Below are 20,743 nucleotides of genomic sequence, written 5' to 3' on the forward strand. Positions count from 1 at the left end.
GGGACTTCGGTAGCTGTGGGACGGCAGGGACATTCAATCTTTGCAACTGCTTCATAGGCGCAAGACCTACCGATGAGCATTAGCTGTGCTCACTAGGCCTGACATCCCTGTGCAAATCCTGTTTTTTTTTCTAATAAAGAGTTAACTCTCCTTGCTTTGTGTGATTTGCTGCTGGCTTGATCCTGACACTGTGGTTTCCAGCAACTGATATTCTAGGGCTGCCATATTTCAAACAGCGAAATATTTTAGTTTTGCCCAAAGTTGTCGAGCTTTTTTGGCAATGCTGCTGACTGCAGTATTCCGGATATATCAAGGAAATGCTGGTTTCAAAAATCATGGTTAGTAGCCATCGATAGCCTGCTCCATGGCTGCTCCACCCTCTTTTGCCTCTGGCATGTGGTCCCTGGAAGGCCCTTGGGCTGAAAAATAGCAGAATCATAGAATTGTAGAGTTAGAAGGGACCCCCAAGGGTCATCTAGTCCAACCCCCTGCAATGCATGAATCTCAGCTAAAAAGCATCCACGGCAGATGGCCAATGAGGGCCCAAAATACATAGCTCAGTTGGCTAGAGCGTGGTGCTGATAATGCCAAGGCTGTAGGTTCGATCCCCATAAGGGACAGCTGTGTATTCCTGCACTGCAAGGGGGTTGGACTAGAGGACCCTCAGGGTCCCTCCCAACTATGTCATTGTATGAGTCTGTGCTTCTAATCTTGCCTCCCTTCTCCCCCTCCAAAAAAAAGAAGAAGGCAGCAAAGAAACAAACCCAGTGAAGTTTTAAAGCAAACTTTATTGTGGAAAGAGAAAGAGGTGTGGAATAATCTCCTCACGGCACAGCCTCCAGATCAGAGAGGTGTCGTTGATGGGGCCTTTGTGAGGGAGAAGGAGAGAACAGGTGCGAGGCTGAGCTCTCAGGTCTCCGGCCTGCACAGACACCACAATTGCCCTTGATTCTGCCCCACCCCTCAGATCACTTGCTCCTCGGCATCTTGTCGGGGTAGCCCTGGAAGAAATCGTTGCACATCATGGCGACGCAGGCCAGGAAGACGGCGTACTCTTGGAAGTCCACCTCGTTGTCTTTGTTGTTGTCTAAGTTGCTCAAGATCTTCTGGAAACTCGCCTCGTCCTTCTTTTTCTGGGGGAGGAAGGTTGGATTTCATGGTAAAGGTAAAGGTAAAGGGACCCCTGACCATTAGGTCCAGTTGAGACCGACTCTGGGGTTGCGGCGCTCATCTCGCATTACTGGCCGAGGGAGCCGGCGTACAGCTTCCAGGCCATGTGGCCAGCATGACTAAGCCGCTTCTGGTGAACCAGAGCAGTGCACGGAAATGCCATTTACCTTCCCGCCGGAGCGGTACCTATTTATCTACTTGCACTTTGACGTGCTTTCGAACTGCTAGGTTGGCAGGTGCTGGGACCAAGCAACGGGAGCTCACCACGTCGCAGGGATTCGAACCGCTGACCTTCTGATTGGCAAGCCCGCGTAGGTTCTGTGGTTTAACCCACAGCGCCACCCGCGTCCTGGATTTCATGCAGGAGGTTTAAAAGGAGATATGGGGTTGTCACAACATGGCCGGGAAGGAACGGGGCTGTCGGACGCCTGCTCCATTGTGCGAGAGCTTTTGTCTCACCAGCTTCGCAGGGAAAAACCGGCTGTTTATTGCTGAATCGGAACGAACGCTGATTCGCAGAAAACCCAGTTGGCATTCATTCTGATTCAGCAGTAAACAGCGGAGGGGGGGGGTGTTTCCCTGTTGCCCCAGCCACTCTGGGTTGCTTCTAGCCACAGAGGCTACCTTTGCCCTCCAGGGGCAGGGTCAGACCCAGAGAAGGACTAACCTTTTTGCATGTGCGTGTTTTTAGTTCTTGGACAAAGCAGTGCCATCTGCTGCCTTGGTAAAGGGTTGCTGAAAGGCACACCTTTCAGTTACGTCTGTCTCTCTGACTTGCTTATGCGTCCTGCTTCCCCATTGGGCTTTTGTATAGCCGGCACATGGATGGAGGACGATGGACACTGATAGCCACCAGACTGCTCCAATGGCTTGGAGCGCAAGGCACACCCATCTGCCAGACTGCAGGGCAAAACCAGTTGGGTCTTGCCCAGGGATGGGGAGCCTGTGGCCTTCCGGACTCCAGCTCACATCAGCCCCAGCCAGAATGGTCAGAGCTGGAGCCCTGACCATATCTGGAGGGCCACAGGGCCCCGCACCCCTGTCCCAGACACATGTCCCAACCAATCAGGGATCACCTATTAAATGCACATGCAGAGGTGTGAAGCAGGAATGGGGAGCCTGTGGCCCTCCAGATGTGGTTGGACTCCAACTCCCATCAGCCTCAGCAGGGATGCTGGGAGTTGTGGTCCAACAGCAACTGGAGAGCCCACAGCTCTGCATTAGAAGATGCAATCGGGATAGATGTCGGAAAGGCAAATGCCAGTCCAGTTCAGGGATAGGGAGCCTGTGGGCCCACTAGATGTTGCTGTATTCCAGGCCCCATCAGCCATCAGCCAGAGATGATGAGAGCTGTAGTCCATCTGGAGGGCCATAAGTTCCCCACCCTTGTCCTAGGCACATGCCCCAACCAATCAGGGATCACCCAGAGATTCTAGTCCTCATGGTTCAGAATAAAGGGCAGCACGTCTCCAGAGTTTCAGGAAAGGATTCTGTTGCAGCGCTACCTGGAGATGGCAGGGATTGAACCTTCTGCATACAAAGCTGATGTTCTACCACTGAGCTGTCGCCCTTCCCTGAAAAATAATGTACGTTTCTAGTCCTCATGGTCTAGTAGCTCTCCAGGATTTCAGGAAGCGATTCTCCTGCAGCCTTCCCTGGATATGCAGGGGACCTTCTTGCGGAGGAGATGTTCCCCCCCCCATTGAGGTTCCCTCCTTTGACTTACCCCGAGGAACCCAGGCAGCTCCTTCAGAAGCAGCTCTTTCAGCTCTGCCTTGTTCAGCTTGTACTTGTCTCCTTCCTTGCCGGAGTAGTTGTGGAAAGTTGTGACCATCGCCTCCAGGGCTTTTTCCAGGGGACTCGCCATTTTTGGGTGCTCTTGGAACCTGGCAGTGGCAGAAGAGTGGGTTGGGAATGAGAAAGCTGGCCAGGTGTTGGACGGTGGGGACACTTGCCCATTGAGACTGACCGGGCAGAAAACAGGGAAGCCAATTCCGCCTTTGTCCCCATCTTCCTTCTCCTCCTCCCTTCTGCAAAGGCAACACTAAGGCTACGTTCACACCAGATATTTAAATCACTATGATACCATTTTAAACACTCATGGCTTGCCCCAAAGAATTCTGGGAGCTGTGAATTGTTATGGGTGCTGTTAGGAGACCCACCCCGCCTGCCTCCCAGAACTTCAATTCCCAGAGTGGTTTGACAAGCAATCCCTTTTCTTCCCGGGGAACTCTGGGAATTGTAGTTCTGTGCCTCGCATAGAGCCCCAAGTGGTTGGAATTTGTACTGCAACATAATTGATATATTCTTCACGGGAGTCTTGTAGACATAGCCAAGGGTCAATATACTCATTTGAACAAGCACGGTGCATTATAGTCTCTCCTTCATTGACAAGTCAATGCAAAGCGGCTAAGAAAGTTCTGGCTAAGACAACTGGGGATTCTTGTAAGAATTCATCAGAGGAATTCATGCAAACTTTGATCAAATGTAGTTTGGGTTATGAGACTCCGCTCAACACCAAGAAACTGAACATTGAACAGGTATAAATGGTGGTACGATTGATGCCTTTAAAGCATCATGAGGAGTGAATCAAGGTTGCATTCTGGCTCCCACTCTTTTAACGTCTAGATTAACGATTTGGTGCCATATTTCACCAACGCAAACCTTCCCACTGCAGCAATTAGCCACAGAAAGATCTCAATAGTGATGTATACAGATGATTGAGTGCTCCTCTTTCTTTCCCAATTGGGCATCAAAGAATCTCTTGGAGGTGTTCAGCACATACTGTAACCAGGAAAGCCTATCTATAAATTAAGACCAACAGTATGATGTTTGGCAAACATAGTCCTAGGTATATATGCTGCTTAGAAAGGGACACAGGTAGCACTGTGGTCTAAACCATTGAACCTCTTGGCCTTGCTGATCAGAAGGTCGGCGCTTCAAATCCCCGCAACAGGCTGGCTGAGCTCCCGTTACTCTGTCCCAGTTTCTGCCAACTTAGCAGTTCGAAAGCACACCAGTGCAAGTAGATAAATAGGTATCGCTGTGGCGGGAAGGTAAACGGCGTTTCCATGCACTCTGGTTTCTGTCATGGTGTCCCGTTGCACCAGAAGCAGTTAAGGCAGGCATCCCCAAACTGCGGCCCTCCAGATGTTTTGGCCTACAGCTCCCATGATCCCTAGCTAACAGGACCAGTGGTCGGGGAAGATGGGAATTGTAGTCCAAAACATCTGGAGGGCCGAAGTTTGGGGATGCCTGGGTTAAGTCATGCTGGCCACATGACCCGGAAAGTTGTCTGTGGACAAACGCCGGCTCCCTCTTCCTGAAAGTGAGATGAACGCCACAACCCCATAGTCACCTTTGACTGGACTTAACCGTCCAGGGGTCCTTTGCCTTTTTTTCTTTTTACCTTTGCTGCTTAGATCAGCAAGCTATAGGACAGATGCGCTCATTTAGAAACCTGGGTGTACTCATTAGCGAAACCTTCTCTTGGAAGTGTCATAATGGAGACAATGAAAGTCAAAGCACAGAAAACCATAGGGGCATTGATGAAGTTCAGTTGCAATACCGGTAGGAGAGGGTAGCTGATTGAACCTGCCCTAAAGATATTTGGTAGCAAAATGCTTACTCAAGTGCTCTATGTTGTTGAAATCTGGGGCTCTGATTTGAACTCTTATTAAAATTTTGTGAACGGTGCAGAAGGTATATATTTGGAAGCTATACTTTCTACCATCAGGAATATTAGCAGTTCTTCTTCGTAAAGAATACAGGTGACCAACATTCAAGGCATGAGCTGACTCCACTCAATTAAACTACCTTTAAAAAATTGCTCCTATGCCTATTGAGCATTTTCCTGTGCTATGGAATTGGGTGATAACCAGCTCTGGAAAGCAGCTTGTCAAGATGATTTAGACTATTATTATTTCCCAGAACTGAGCTCTGCTTCGATGAGGAGTAAATGCGAACTAGGTAAAGGTAAAGGTACCCCTGACCGTTAGGTCCAGTCGCGGACGACTCTGGGGTTGTGGCACTCATCTCGCTCTATAGGCCGAGGGAGCCGGCGTTTGTCCACAGACAGCTTCCAGGTCATGTGGCCAGCATGACTAAGCCACTTCTGGCAAACCAGAGCAGCACACTGAAATGCCGTTTACCTTCCCGCCGGAGTGGTACCTATTCATCTACTTGCACTTTAACGTGCTTCCAAACTGGTAGGTGGGCAGGAGCTGGGACCGAGCAACGGGAGCTCACCCCATCACGGGGATTCGAACCGCTGACCTTCTGATCGGCAAGCTCAGTGGTTCAGACCACAGAGCCACCCGCGTCCCAAGTGCGAACTAAGGGATTGCCTTTTCTGGATAGAATCCAGAAGGAACCTCCCACAAACAATTTCCCCCTTGGTATCCAGGGACCCAGGTGGCGCTGTGGTTAAACCACTGAGCCTAGGGCTTGCTGATCAGAAGGTCGGCGGTTCGAATCCCTGTGACGGGCTGAGCTCCCGTTGCTTGGTCCCAGCTCCTGCCAACCTAGCAGTTCGAAAGCACGTCAAAATGCAAGTAGATAAATAGGAACCGCTACAGCGGGAAGGTAAACGGCGTTTCCATGTGCTGCTCTGGTTTGCCAGAAGCGGCTTTGTCATGCTGGCCACATGACCTGGAAGCTGTCTGCGGACAAACGCCGGCTCCCTCGGCCAATAATGCGAGATGAGCACGCAACCCCAGAGTCGGTCACGACTGGACCTAATGGTCAGGGGTCCCTTTACCTTTTTATCCACTCTCGAGAAAAGAGCATTCCAGAACTAATTATCTGACCACACTCTCGCCAGACAAGAAATGCTTTGATTGAGCTGCATCATTTCCAAGTGATGCCCACTGCAGTCTTGGATGGTCGCTTCAACAAGATCCATCATTCAAATGAGTGGTCGCTTCCACCTGAGGTTAACCAAAAATACAAAGTCTATTTTTGGTTAACCTCAGGTGGAAGACATTACTCATTATCTGTTACCTTGTCCCTTGTATAGAGAGCCCCAAGAGATCGCTTTCTGAAATCTTTGCACATACAAGCAAACAGGCCCATCCTGGCAGAAATGGATTGGTTTCTTTTGAGTGACAATAAGACCTTTGTATCATACAGAGTGGCCCTTTTTGCACTGGCTGGAAGAAAAACAACAACAAGCAGGAAAAAGGAGTTAGATAAAATCACTATAAATTGTTGTGGTGATTTGGAGGTTTAATCTGGAGTCAAGCTGGAATTTGAGTTTGTTGGTGTCTCTGGTAATTCTGGAGGTTGGAAAATTGGATTCTAAAAAGGCAAGATAATATTAGAACTGCAGATGTCAGAGATGCACAAGGGAAACTGTGTTTTAACACTAAGGAAAGTCTTTTTTATATTATGGATTTTTACCTTATGGGCGTATGGTCTGTATTATTTTATTAACGCTTTTGCTTAATGCAAGCCTTTGTCTAGAACAATAAACTTATGACATGGGTGGCATCAGAGTCTATATTTTTATTTTTCATCGCCTCCAGACTGAGGTTTGCTGAAGGAAGACAACACCCAGCTTTAGTCAGCCACAGAATCTGGAGATGGTAGAAAAAGGAAATAGGAAACTCTGAGTCATGATGAAATAATCAGTAGTAGAATTTGGTGGCAAAGTCAGAGGAGGCTTGAGTAAAACAGATGGGAGGGGGGAACTCCAGAAATGGATCTGTATGTATTCGGGTGGAGATGATACCCCTGTCCCCTAAACTGATGGTTGTTCCTCTTGATTCCAGACATGTGGGCATGTGGGCGAATTTAGTTGCAGTCAGTCACTGGTTTTGGAGGGCAGGAGGTGAGGAAAGCACATTGTGTGCATGTTCTGGCACACCTTTTAGAGTTAAGTGTCAAGAGGCCAGTCCTCATGACTAGCAGGTTTTACCTGGAGGGAGGGACCGTTTTAGGGATGAGAAAATCATTCCATTTCAGTTTCCCTCAGTTCCTCATTTTTCCAACTTTAAGTTCAGCACTCCACATTTCCACATCAGCTTTCTGCCTTGAACCCCGATTAAAAATCATTTTAATTTTTTTTAAAAAGAATTGAGCCTGAGCTTATTCCCCCCCTCCTCCCGCCTCCCTCCCATGAAAATTCATCAGCAACTTAGTGCAAAAATGTCACCCAATAGACACATCCTTGGAAGTCGTTTTGCCTAATATAATGCATTCTAGTTTCATGGATTAACACATTTTAAGGCACACATCCCCCTAATCTATGCCTTTTTTTTGGGGGGGGGGGTGTTTACACATTACTTGGCTGGAGAACCGCTTGGCAAAATTCAAAGAAGTGCAGATTTTCAAAGGTTGGCTGCGTTTTAGTTCTTGTGCTATTTTGGAAAGAGTGGGTTATACTGTATAGGTTTGTTTGCCTTTAAATATAAATTGAGCTGAATCCCGCCGCCCCCCCCCCCAAGTCGCTACGTAGCTGATTGTGATCCACAAGGAGAAAAGTCGCTTCGTGATCAGCTGAATGCGCAGTCTGATATAGGGCAGGAGACACACACATAGGATTGCACTCAGAATTGCACACACAAACCCCTGACGTCCCATCTGTACCGAGTATTTGAAGCATCCTTCTGTATTTGTCATGGCTTCCCCACCACCACCACCACAAATAATCCTGGGAACCGTCATTTGTTAGGGGTGCTGAGAGTTGTTAGGTGACAAACACCCCCCCCCCAAATTCTCCACCCAGAGCCCCAATTTCCAGAGTCAATCCATCTCTCTTCCTGTGAAACTGGCAATTGCAGCTCTGTGAGGAGAATATTTGCTGTCACACACAGAGAGACACACTACTTCTCATTCGAAATGAAAGGCAAGGACCAGCTATCAGGTTCTGAAAGAATCAGTGCCTTCTAGTTGTTCAGAATCTGACCATGGGTTGGGGGGTGGGTGGGAAGCAATGCCTCCTACTTTAAAAAGCCACACCCTTTAGCCACTGGGAATCTGAGCATGCGTAGAGTGCTATTCTTGGTAGGAAAGTCCTATTATAGTCATACCTCGGCTCCCAAACGTCTTGGGAGTCCAATGTTCTGGCTCCCGAACGATCGAAAATCGGAAATGAGCGTTCCGGTTTTGGAACATTCTTTCGGAAGCTGAACGTCTGACAAGGCTTCTGCGGCTTCCGATTGGCTGCAGGAGCTTCCCGCAGTCAACCAGAAGCTGCGCTTGGGTTTCCAAACGTTTCAGAAGTCGAACGGACTTCCAGAACGGATTCCGTTCAACTTCCGAGGTACGACTGTATAGATAGATGAATAGATAGATACCTAGGCAGCCACACCCTTTATTCACTGAGCATGTGCAGAGTGCTGTTTGGGGATGGGGAGAGAAAGCCCTGGCTGCTATAAAAACAAACCCACAGCCATTAGCTGCTGGGAACCCAAGTGCATGCAGAGTGCTACCCTTCCTGTTTGCTGAATAACAGCCCCTTTGCAAGCATATTGGATTGCGTAGGAATCAGAGGCGTCCTGTTGTAGAGTCGCTGTTCTGCTCTCTGTTGCTACCTGTGGTAAGACTCTGGCTGAAGGGAGTGGAGGGACACAATGCTGTGCATGCCACTCACTGGAGAAACAAATTGCACTTCTGCAAAATATGGATGAAATTTGGGTGAAAACAGTCATTCTTACATCTATCGAATCCTGGCGTAATTCACTGAAGAACATCTGGGGACTTGAGCTCCTTTCCAGGGCTGGTAGCATTAAGTGCCTACCTCGCTGCAAAGAGGTCTGTTTTTTGTGTGTGGGTGAGATCCCACGTCAAGAATCATACTCGGAAATGGACACATTGAAATCGATGGACTTACGTAACGTTGAGTTGCAGCCGTATTACTCCTCCTCACAGCAGACCCACAGAAGTTAATCAGCATGGGGTTGTATCCAACCACATTCTGCTCCGGGCCATTGCAATGAACAAACCTGAGTTCGTGTCGATTAACTTCAGTGGGTCTACTCTGAGTAGGGCTACCTTTGACTACAGCTCAATGGCAAATTTTGGCCCCTTAACTTCACCGTGCCTGCTCTAAGTAGAACTTAGTTGGGTAACCACCCTAAAAAAACCACTGATTCCTGTGGGTCTACTCTAAGTAGGGTATATTTGGCTACCACTCCCAAGCCACAAGGAAGTTCTGCACTTCTGGAACTGCTCCTGGACTCCGGCCAGCAGAACATCAGGCTGAAACTGATCCCCTCAGGAAGACAGCATCATCCTTGTTCTATTGACAAGGGTTTAATTTAATTTAATTTTTTTAAAGAAAAACAGACTAGGCGCGTAAAAATAACAAACAAGACTTACCACAGCAACCAAACACCGAAGCGATCGAGGAGGCTACAGGGCAGGATATGAGGGCTTGTGACAACTCAAGCCATATTTAAAGCCTCGGCAAATCCGGCCTTTTATTTCGGTTGCGAAAAGTGTACACCCACCGGGTTCAGAAAGAGACCAATAAGGATCTCCCCCCAGGGTGTGTTTTTGTGGGGGAGGCTGGTGAGGATGCCAGGGCCATTGTGATCGCTGCCCCGCCCCTCTCTTTTGCACTCATCCCCGCAGCCCTCTCTCCAAATTCCCAGACCGATTCTTTCCAGCTGTCTGGCACAGAACGGCCTTGAAATGCCAGCTTTGGAATGGCCGGCGTAGAAGTTCCAGAAAACAGGAGCGGGAGGGAAAGCAAGGATGGCAAGTCAGAACAAGGGGAAAGAATAAGCAATGGGAAATGATGAGAGATGTGTCTTTAATGCACCAGGTCCGCTGGTAAAATAATTTTTATTCTTGGTAGTTGCGCCTGCCCTGTGGAATGCCCTCCCATCAGATGTCAATGAAATAAACATCTATCTGACTTTTAGAAGACATCTGAAGGCAGGGAGGGTTTTGTTCTACTGTTTGAGGTTGTGCGTTTTAATATTTTGCTGGAAGCTGCCCAGAGTGACAGGGGCAACTAGTCTGATATAGAAATAATAAAATAAAATAAAATAGTTATTGCTGTTATTGCTATTATTATATAAATGTCTAAGACTGATAAGTCTGAAAGTATCTAGTAGCCTCTCCTGACACATTCAACTCCCACTCTCACAGCTCAGTTTTCGGAGACAGTTCAAGACAGCAGTCTTCCATGATCCTTGGTATATACACTGGTACCTCAGTTTATGAACAGCCCTGTTAATTAACTATTTGGTTTACGAACTCCGCAAAACCAGAAGTAGTGTTCCGGTTTGCGAACTTTACCCTGGTCTAAGAACGGAATCCGAACGGTGGAAGGGCACTGGTAGCGGGAGGCCTCATTAGGGAAAGCGCGCCTTGGTTTAAGAACGGATTTGGTTTAAGAATGGACTTCAGGAGCGGATTAAGTTCGCAAACCGAGGTACCACTGTATAACATTTCTATGACATTTTACACTTCTAACTTTGAGGCTCTTTCCCTCAAAGGTATGAGATGCTAAGGATCTGTCGCTCCACTACATTGTTGTTACTTTTTGTTTTATCCTTTCAGAAGCCCTTTTTTCTTGTTCTATTTCCCCATTTGTCTTGAGGCCCAAAACTGCTTTCTCGACTTAAGTAACAAAACGAAATAAAGACAAAGTTGATGAGAAAGAAGACGTGTCTCGAGATTTCAGAGACGGACACGGGGACCTCCTGGCACGGTTTTCCAACCTGCTTTGCAACCTTGGGCGAGTTGGGGCGCCATCTTGGTTTTCATAGCAGTCGGGGCTGGACCGGAGGGCTGTTCTGAAAGAAGTCGTGGAAGAAGGTGCAGGCCGCCGCGATGAAGCGAATGTACTCTTCAAAGTCCACTTGGTTGTCCTTGTTCGTATCCAGCAATGCCATCAACTCTTCCAAAGCACCGTCTTTTATTTGAAGCTAGGAAAGGAAAAGAAATGAATGGTTGAGAATGGAGAGGAATGATCGGGGACTGAGGGTCCCTTACAGAATTATCAGCCTAATCATCACCATCATCGAATGAGGGATCATTAAAGAATTATTATTATTGTAATTTCCCCAATATATACATAGAAATGTAAGTTTGTCATCATGCTGCAGTTCAGGTGGCCACCAACTGCAGCATGATGAATAGCAGGCAGACAGGAGGGTGAGGAAGCAATGCAGTCCAGATGAGATGTTTGTGGTTTAGAAAGGTGGAGGAGCTTTGGGGAGAACTGTGGGGGGATATGTAAAGGGGTGGGTGAGGTGTAAAGGAAAGGGGGCTAGTCAGATGTGGGGGAATGGTGGTTGGCAAAAGGTAGGTGGGTTGGCGAGCAGCCGCAGCAGCCCCTAGTTGTTGCTGTTGTTAGTCTTGACTGATGGGACCTTTAAGAATTATCAGCATGGTACAACAACAACAACAACAACAACAACAACAACAACAACAACAACATGATCATAGACTTGTAGACTTGGAAGCAACAATGAGGCCTATCTACTCCAACCTCTCTGTAATGCAGAGTGACTGGGGCAATCCAGCCAGATGGGCAGGGAATAATTCTTATTATTAACCTTACATGGGGCTCAAACCCACGACCCTGAGATTAAGAACCGCATGTTCTTACAATGAGTTGGAAAAAAAATGTTTAAAATAACTTTTTCTAAAAACCCCAAAGCTTTTCTTTTAGGAATTCTAGGTGCTGAAATCCCAAGGGAGCAGAAAAGACTATTTATGTAAGCGACCACGGCTATGTGGATGTTATTGGCCCAGAGATGGAAAGAAATAAAGTCTCTACCAGAGAAGAATGGCAGATCAATTGATGGATTATGCTGAATTGGCAAAAATGACCAGAAGAATCAGAAATCAGGAACACCAGAATTTTAATAAAGAATGGGGGGAAATTATAATTTATCTTAAAAACCATTGTAAACAGTTAAAAAGGTTAGTAGGACTGGAATAACACTTGTAGTTTAATGGTGAATTTTGGACATAACGGAGATGTAAAAGTTTTGGATTATCATCAAAGAGAAAGGAGGAAATGATTAACAACAGGACCCACAAAGGGGAGGAGGAAAGTCCAAGAGATTCCTTGGAATTTTGTTTTTTATGCTGTATGTTTGATATGTGACTGTAAAACTTTGATTTGTAAAACCAAATAAACAAATCTTTAAAAAGCACACTTCATGTTCTACCAACTGAGTTATCCTGTATGATGATGTAATGATGACTGTGATTATTGTGATACTGTTGTTGTTGTTGCTGCTGCTGCTGCTGCTAATAATAATTAAATAATAATAATAATAATAATAATAATAATAATAATAATAATAATAATAATAATAAACAACTATTTATATGCCACCTATTAAGATGCCAAGCCCCCTTTGCAGGGCTAATTTGGAAATCTACGAAACTGCCCCAAGCACCTCAAAATACACATTTCACAGAAAGAATACTGGTGGCATTCAGAATCCCCCTCCAAAACAGGCAGATTTCTGATGAATTTTCATAAGGATTTTCTCACACACACGCACATACACACTGCTGCGAAAATGTGGAGAATGGATCGGAACAAATTCCATCCGCAACCCATAATGCTCAGGAGACCGAGAATGGGGTTGGAAGGAGACCTACGGTTTTCAGGCTGGGAAGCTCGTTTTCCAGCAGTTCCTTCAGTTCCCCTTTGCTGAGTGTGCGCCTGTCGCCTTCCTTCCGGCAGTAGCGCTGGAAAGTGCAAACCAGCCCGCCGAGGGCCTGCTCCAGAGTCTGATACTGCTCCATCGCTGATTCCGTTGGCCAACAACCCTGCAAGGCGAGGAGATGGGTGGATGAAGGGGGTGGCTATTTTTATGCATTGATTAAGGACAAAACATTTGCATCACTTCTCAAGCGATGTTTCCCAAAGCCATGTAGAAATAAAAACCGTAAACAAAGGTAGTGCATTTAATATGCAGTCCCTGATTGGTTGGGACATGTGTCCAGGACAGGGGATGATGGGAGTTGGAGTCCAGCAACTTCTGGAATGCCACAGGTTCCCTGCTAGGGATCTACCTCAGGGATGGGGATCCTTTTAAAGTCCAAGTACCAAATTTTCTTTTTGGCAATCTTTGGCATGCCAGGGGTGGGCAGAGCTATAAGCAAAAGTGAGCAGAATATTAATCTACCCATATCATCGCCCTCCATCCAGGCAAGCAAGAGGATACCTTCTAGCCAGTTGTAAACACTGAAGAAAGGTGGGAAGGTGTGTGTCCTAGACAGAACGGGCATGGCAAGGAGATAAGTATGGCTTGGGAAGAAACCTAGGGACCAGATGGAGGACTATGTTCATCTCCAGACCTGAAGTCCACCATCTATGTGATTTTCCCTTCTTGCAATTCCTAGCATACTGCCTCCAACAGAGGAAGCAGAACATGATCATCAGAGTTAGTAGCCACTGAGAGCCTTACGATCTTCCATAATTTAGTCTAATCCCCTTTTAAAGCCATCTAGGCTGGTGGCCATCACAGCAATGTCAACCACTTACAGGCTACATAAGGAGAGTGCTGCTTGGATCACACCAATGCCCCATCTAGTCCAGCATCCTGTTCTCACAGTGGCCACCCAAAGGGAAGCCCAAAAGTTTTGTTGAGCAAAACAGCAAATCTTCCAGTCCTGTGGTTTTCAGCCACTGGCATTCAGAAGCAGAGAATCTCAACATTGGAGGTAGATCGTAGCCACCAGAGTTGGATAGACCTTTGGGTTGTTGAGTGAGTCCTTGAAGGCTTCTTCTTCCAGAGACTGTCTCTCCTCCCCTCTGGCTGAGCCACATTTGACATAGCAAGACACGGCACCGACATGTAACAAAAGCACCAGCAACTCTCCCCCCTCCACACACAACAACGGGCAGCAGCATAATACCCACCGAGATCTCCCAAGTCTCAAGTTCCCTTGTGCAGGAGGAAGGCTGAGCTTCAAGTCTCCCGACCTGTCCAGGATTGCCTTCTGCTGCTCCTACCAATGCTGCCAAGCCCTCCTGCGCCCAGACAGGCAGGCCTTGGGAACAGAGGTGACCCACCCATCAGTTGCATCACATCACCTGATCCTGATCCACACCCTGCCTTGCTTCGGGAGAAGATATATACTGCTTTTGTCTGGCACCCTCAAAAAGCCCCAAGCTCATTTTTAAAAACCACTCTTCCACCCAGCATCTCATTTTCTTAAAATGGTTTTCTGCCCAGGAGGTATGGGCACATTTCCCTGCCTGCAGTTTCAAATTCCTCTATCGATTTCGCCCCAAAGAATCCTGGGGGGCCACAGTCAGTGAAGGGTGCTGAAAGTTGTTTAGAGATCCTTATTCCCTTCACTGAGCTACCATTCCCAGAGCGGTTTCAGGAGGGGAGCAGGGGCATCTCCTAACAACTCACACCACCTTATTTAAACTACAGCTCACAGAATCCTTTGGGGGAGCCATGACTGCCTAAAGTGGTATCGTAGTGCTTAAAAAATCTGGCATGAATGTGGCCCAAGACTAAGGAGGAGGAAGTATGGTGGGGGCTGGTTGAGGGCAGACTGTGGTCGGCGGGGCAGTGCCTCACTTTCCCTAATCGGTGAGTCTCCACTGGACTGAGTGGAGCGTCTCCACCCCATTGTTCTGCCCGGACACTGAGGTCCAGCGCCGAGGGTCTTCTGGTGGTTCCCTCGCTACGAGAAGCCAAGTTACAGGGAACGAGGCAGAGGGCCTTCTCGGTAGTGGCACCCACCCTGTAGAATGCCCTCCCACCAGAGGTCAAGGAGAACAACAATTACGAGACCTTTAGAAGGCATCTTAAGGCAGCCCTGTTTAGGGAAGCTTTTAATGTTTGATGGATTTCTGTATTTTAATGTTTTGTTGGAAGCCGCCCAGAGTGGCTGGGGGAACCCAGCCAGATGGGCGGGGTATAAATAAATTATTATTATTATTATTATTATTATTATTATTATTATTATTATTATTATTATGACAATCACCTGCTCAGCAACCATGGTACAGGTGCTTTGAAGTCCACCTATATGAGAAAAGCCTGGGCAATGTGACTGAGCTATCAGTTCTTCTGCCTGAATGTGTATTTTAAACTGGGGTGAATTCTGAAAGTGCTTCTGTTTTAAATGCAGAGGGGTTTTTGCGCGGGTGTGTGGAGTCTTTTAATTATGGAATTGCTTTTTTTTTTTTTTAAATGTAAATTCTTATGGGGCTATATATGTACGAAGAGTGGTACAAAGGTACTCTAAACAAGATCACTTGATGGTACAGTCTTCTTCTTCGGCAATCACTTGTAGCCAAGTAATATTGTCTTCCATGAACACAGTTTTAACAGTGATTGTGGAGGCCAATTCTGGATCCACATGTCCTACCACAGTGGGGACATAGGTTTCCAGGAGGGAATCGATCACGGTGTAGGTTTGCCAAGCGTGCCTCCCTCTTAGCACGTTTCTCCCTTGCGTCCTGAGTTCGAGCGTCTTCGAAGCATTACAGTCATATATATGTCAACGCTGATGTAAGCCTCATTGAACTTGGTAGGATTTACTGCCAGGTAAATTTGTAAGATCCCTATCCATTCTGAAGGAAATCAGCCCCGAGTGCTCACTGGAAGGACAGATCCTGAAGCTGAGGCTCCAATACTTTGGCCACCTCATGAAAAGAGAAAACTCCCTGGAAAAGACCCTGATGTTGGGAAAGAGATTGGGGACGACAGAGGACGAGATGGTTGGACAGTGTTCTCGAAGCTACCAACATGAGTTTGACCAAACTGCGGGAGGCAGTGGAAGACAGGAGTGCCTGGCGTGCTCTGGTCCATGGGGTCACGAAGAGTTGGACACGACTAAACGACTAAACAACAACAAGAAGCAGGATTTGAGCACAAGAACAACCTCCCCCGCTGTGGTTTCCAGCAACTGGTATTTGGGAACATTTGCTGCCTGCAACATGGGGGAGAGAGCGCAGTCTCCATTGTGGGCTAGTAGCCATTGACAGCCTTCTCCTCCGTCAATTTGTTCGATCTTCTTTCAAAGCCATTCAAGCTGATGGCCACCACTGCCTATCTTGTGGCAGCGAGTTCCATAGTTCAACTATGCGATGCACACACGCACAAAGAGCCCAAGCCTACACCGGATCGTCTACTCGGAAGTAAGCCCCATTGAGTTCAGTAGGGCTGACTACCAGGGAAGTGTGTGTACAGGATTGTGCTCAAATAATCTCACAGGAGGCCTGTTAAGATCATGCATGTTTCTCTCTCTGCCTACCTAGCATGAATGAGATCAGAATTGTGGGGGGGGGGGAACGGGACAGCTCCTTTCTTTTGCCGAGCAAGAACACACTATCTTAAAAATAGTATCCGGTGTGTATATAATGTGTCATTTTTGGACGAAGGTAAATTATATGCTTCTCTTCTCTCTCTCTCTCTGGCTTCTGCTCACGAACTTTTCTGTCAATTAAAACACTTCAGAGTTATAAATGCATTTGCACAATTGCAAGGGTGCATACGAATGCAGTTTTCTAAGAGACACTTGTAAAAATCTAAAGTTAATTTGTTTTTAAGTGCTCTGGAAAAGTGGATTGGCTCCTCCTGAGAGATTTTGTGTGCTGCTGTGGAACTAGGAAGTAGGCTGGGTATAAGAAGAGAAAGGAGAATCAACAGTTTCGTTTTGGAGAAAACTATGGAAAATTTGAGCAAGGGCTTTTCTTCTTCTTCTTTTTTAAAAGGGAAACAACTCAGTGGTTCTGCTCTGTGGGTGTCTTCCTCAGCCTTTAGACTGGGCAAAAGCTTTTTATAAAAAATGGAATAAAGTTTGTTAGTGGGATTTTTGTTTTGTTTTTAAAGAAACATGCAAGTTCTATCCCAGACAAACACCGTTCCCAATTCTGCATAGGCAGACAGGCCGCCTTTCATGGGAGCCCCATGTCACAGTGGTGTGAGAAAGTTACATTTTTATTTGGGAATATGGGGTGTCTAACCTACGGAGGGAGGGGGGTGGGATTTCACAATTTTATATTCTGCACAGAGAGATGTCAGATCTTTCTGCCTACAGAGAGGTGATGGAACAGAAGAAGAGAACAGTGAGAGGCAGGTCAGAGTGGCTTTTCTCAGGGCGTGAGACTGAGGAAGAGGGAAGCCTTCCCAGATGAGAGCTGGGAGAATTCAATTCTCTAAATGTGGATTGAAAATTAAAATATCATGGAGGGGTGTGTGGAACCTCGGTTTATGAACACCTCGGTTTATGAATTTTCGGTTTACGAACACCGCGGACCCATCTGGAACGGATTAATTCACTTTCCATTACTTTCTTTTTTTCTTTTCTTTTTTTTTTTGGAAAATAAAAATCCTTTATTGATATATTCGAATAAAAAATACATGTGCACGAACAAATCAAACATATACATCTACAAAAATTAGTTACATGACAATGTCCTATTGCGATTAAAAAAAAAGAAAAGGAAAAGAAAGGAAAAGAAAGATAGAAGGAGCAAGAAAATTTTGATCACAATAAGGATAAGAAAGAAAAAAAGAAGAAAGAAAAGAGAGGGAAAGTACAGACACTTTCCATTACTTTCAATGGGAAAGTTCGCTTCAGTTTATGAACAGACTTCCGGAACCAATTGTGTTCATAAACCGAGGTATTTTCCCTTTCCCCACATTTTTCTTCTCCCTCACCTTCTCTTTCTTTCCTCCTTTCTACCTCTTCTTTTTTCTGCATTATATTATCATCATCATCATCATCATCATCATCAAATCATAGAGTTGGAAGAGACCACAAGGGCCATCCAGTCCAACCCCCTGCCAAGCAGGAAACACCATCAAAGCATTCTTGACATGTGCCTGTCAAGCCTCTGCTTAAAGACCTCCAAAGAAGGAGACTCCACCACACTCCTTGGTAGCAAATTCCACTGCCGAACAGCTCTTACTGTCAGGAAGTTCTTCCTAATGTTTAGGTGGAATTTTCTTTCTTGTAGTTTGAATCCGTTGCTCCGTGTACGCTTCTCTGGAGCAGCAGAAAACAACCTTTCTCCCTCCTCTATATGGCATCCTTTTATATATTTGAATATTGCTATCATATCACCCCTTAACCTTCTCTTCTCCAGGCTAAACATACCCAGCTCCCTAAGCCGTTCCTCATAAGGCATTGTTTCCAGGCCTTTGACCATTTTGGTTGCCCTCTTCTGGACACGTTCCAGCTTGTCAGTATCCTTCTTGAACTGTGGTGCCCAGAACTGGACACAGTACTCCAGGTGAGGTCTGACCAGAGCAGAATACAGTGGTACTTATCATTATCATTATTATAGACTAGTTGAGTTTCCCCTTTTTCCCTTTTCTTCTGCCCCCCCTTTCCTCTCTCTTTCTTTAGTCCTCTTCTTTTTTCTGTAATTTTTATTATTATTTTAGACCAGTTGCGTTTTTATTGTACCCTGTGTTGAAAACTCCTAATAAAATCGAAGAGGCGTCAGATCCCTTCCACAATTAACCTTACTTGACGACAAGGAGCAGGGAGGGGTACCTATTACACCCTCTCTGATAATTCATGTTTAGGAACTTGCTTTCATACCCGGTCACGCCATTGAATCCATCTGGCTTAGGGCTGTCAACTCTGACTGGCAGCCTCCCTCCAGGGTTTCAGGCAGGGAGAATTTCCCAGGTCTGCCTGGAGTTGATGGGGATTGAAGCCGGTACATTCTGTGCACAAAGAATGAGATTAACCCCTGAGCCCTGGGCCTTTTCCCCAAAGAACAGAGAAGTTATTGCCACCTTCATAATAAAGAGCTGCTTTTTGAAATTAGCTAGCTGCCTTCGACTGAGTCAGACCATTGGTCTGGGTTAGGGATGTCAACACTGACTGACAGCCACCCTCCAGGGTTTCAGGCAGGGAGTCTCTCCCAGTCCTATCTGGAGAGGCCGGGTTTCGAATCTGGGGCCGTCTGTATGCAAAGCAAGGGCTCTACCAATGATCTACAGTCCTTCCTCCTATAAGAAACAGGGATGCTGTCTTACCCTCCAAATTTTCAGAGATGAAAACAGGAAGACCCCCGGGCAACCTGCCTTTGCTCTGCCAAAACCTGTTCCATCTTGTGGCTTCTGGGGAAGAGTGGTATAAATAAGTTGGTCACGAGGTTCCTTTGAAAAACAAGCAGAAATCCCTTTAAGGATGTTTCGTTGCACAATGAATGCGGTTGCGCTTAGTTTAGAATTGGTGCCACTGAGACCCACTTTGCACGTTTGTTTTGTTTTGTTTTGTTTTGTTTTAAATAAAAGAGAGATAAGCAGTTAGGCAGGGTGGAGACATTTCTCATCTGATTTGTACCTGCTCTTTTATATCACAGTTGCATGAAACAAGGGGACGTGCGGGGACCTGCAACCAAATGTTGCAGCGTGGTGAAGTTGCTTCTGTTTCAGATTCCAACCGTTTCGTTCTGTCCTTTCCTTCACATTTCCCATTCTCCGAGGAGCCACAGGTGAGAGCTGAGTGCAGGCGCGGGGGGGAGGGGGACCAAAGGTTGACAAACTACCCCAGAAGAAGCACCACCAGAGGTAGTGCCCCCCCCCCCAACGCTAGGGCTGCCATGCACCGGGAATTTCCCAGGCATATCCGGGATTCGTTGGTCGAAAATAGTGTCCAGGCGGAATTTGTGAAAAATTGGTAAAAATGTCCAGGGAAACCCAGGCGTATGGCAGCCCATAAGTGTTGGGTTTTCTTTTGGAGAATTTCTTTTAAAATAGCTCAAAAACTGCCCTGAGTTTTAGGATGCAAGTAAGAAGATGAGTGGAGGCTGTCTGAGGGCAGAGTGTGCCCCCAATGCCAATGAACGATGGGCATTCACCTTTTTGCCCCCTTCCAGAGATCCAGGCGAGAGGGCCTGCCCTTATTCATCATACCAGTACAGTGGAACCTCAGTTTATGAACACCGCGGTTTACGAATTTTCGGTTTACGAACGCTGTGGACCCATCTAGAACGGATTAATTCACTTTCCATTACTTTCAATGGGAAAGTTTGCTTCAGTTTATGAACACTTCAGTTTATGAACAAACTTCTGGAACCAATTACACCCAGGCTTCGGGTTAAGTATGCTTCAGGTTGAGTTCTCCGCGGACCCGTCTGGAACGGATTAATCCACTTTCCATTACTTTCAATGGGAAAGTTCACTTCAGTTTATGAACGCTTCAGTTTATGAACAGACTTCTGGAACCAATTACAGTGGTGCCTCGCTAGACGAATTTAATTCATTACCTGGGTCTTTTCTTATAACGAAAAATTCGTCTAGCGAATCCCAAAGGAATGCATTGAATTTTATATATATATATTTTTGCCCATAGCAACGCATTAATTGAATTTCAATGCATTCCTATGGGAAACCGCGATTCGCTAGATGAATTTTTCATAAAACGAATACGTCTAGCGAGGCAACCTCCGCTCGAAAAATCCTTTCCTTAAGCGGAAATGTCGTTAAGCAGGGCATTCGTTAAGCGAGGCACCACTGTACACCCATGCTTTGGGTTAAGTACGCTTCAGGTTGAATACTCCGCGGACCCGTCTGGAACGGATTAATCCACTTTCCATTACTTTCAATGGGAAAGTTCACTTCAGTTTATGAACGCTTCAGTTTATGAACAGACTTCTGGAACC

At 46.4% G+C, this 20,743-nt stretch overlaps 2 protein-coding genes across 3 annotated transcripts; both read right to left on the reverse strand.

Moving 5' to 3' along the window:
* Positions 1–768: 768 nt before the first annotated feature.
* LOC118076066 (protein S100-A4) lies at positions 769–9,526 on the reverse strand. The gene is made up of 3 exons (XM_035098591.3): positions 9,493–9,526; positions 2,897–3,056; positions 769–1,133 (listed from the first exon to the last, which is right to left on the reverse strand). The coding sequence occupies exons 2-3, from the start codon at positions 3,035–3,037 to the stop codon at positions 969–971; spliced, it is 306 nt and encodes a 101-aa protein (XP_034954482.1). The 5' UTR covers positions 3,038–3,056; positions 9,493–9,526; the 3' UTR covers positions 769–968.
* LOC118076064 (protein S100-A2) lies at positions 2,897–19,208 on the reverse strand. 2 transcript variants are annotated; one of them, XM_088659858.1, is made up of 4 exons: positions 19,113–19,208; positions 12,748–12,918; positions 10,845–11,051; positions 2,897–3,056 (listed from the first exon to the last, which is right to left on the reverse strand). In XM_088659858.1, the coding sequence occupies exons 2-3, from the start codon at positions 12,892–12,894 to the stop codon at positions 10,887–10,889; spliced, it is 312 nt and encodes a 103-aa protein (XP_088515984.1). In that variant the 5' UTR covers positions 12,895–12,918; positions 19,113–19,208; the 3' UTR covers positions 2,897–3,056; positions 10,845–10,886. The 2 variants fall into 2 exon arrangements, with proteins under 2 accessions (XP_088515984.1, XP_034954481.1); XM_035098590.3 differs by lacking the exon at positions 19,113–19,208 and adding an exon at positions 14,015–14,148.
* Between the last annotated feature and the right edge of the window lie 1,535 nt (positions 19,209–20,743).

The sequence above is a fragment of the Zootoca vivipara genome, chromosome 16, assembly GCF_965207765.1.
Source record: "Zootoca vivipara chromosome 16, rZooViv2.hap1.1, whole genome shotgun sequence".
In the NCBI taxonomy this organism is placed as follows: domain Eukaryota; kingdom Metazoa; phylum Chordata; class Lepidosauria; order Squamata; family Lacertidae; genus Zootoca; species Zootoca vivipara.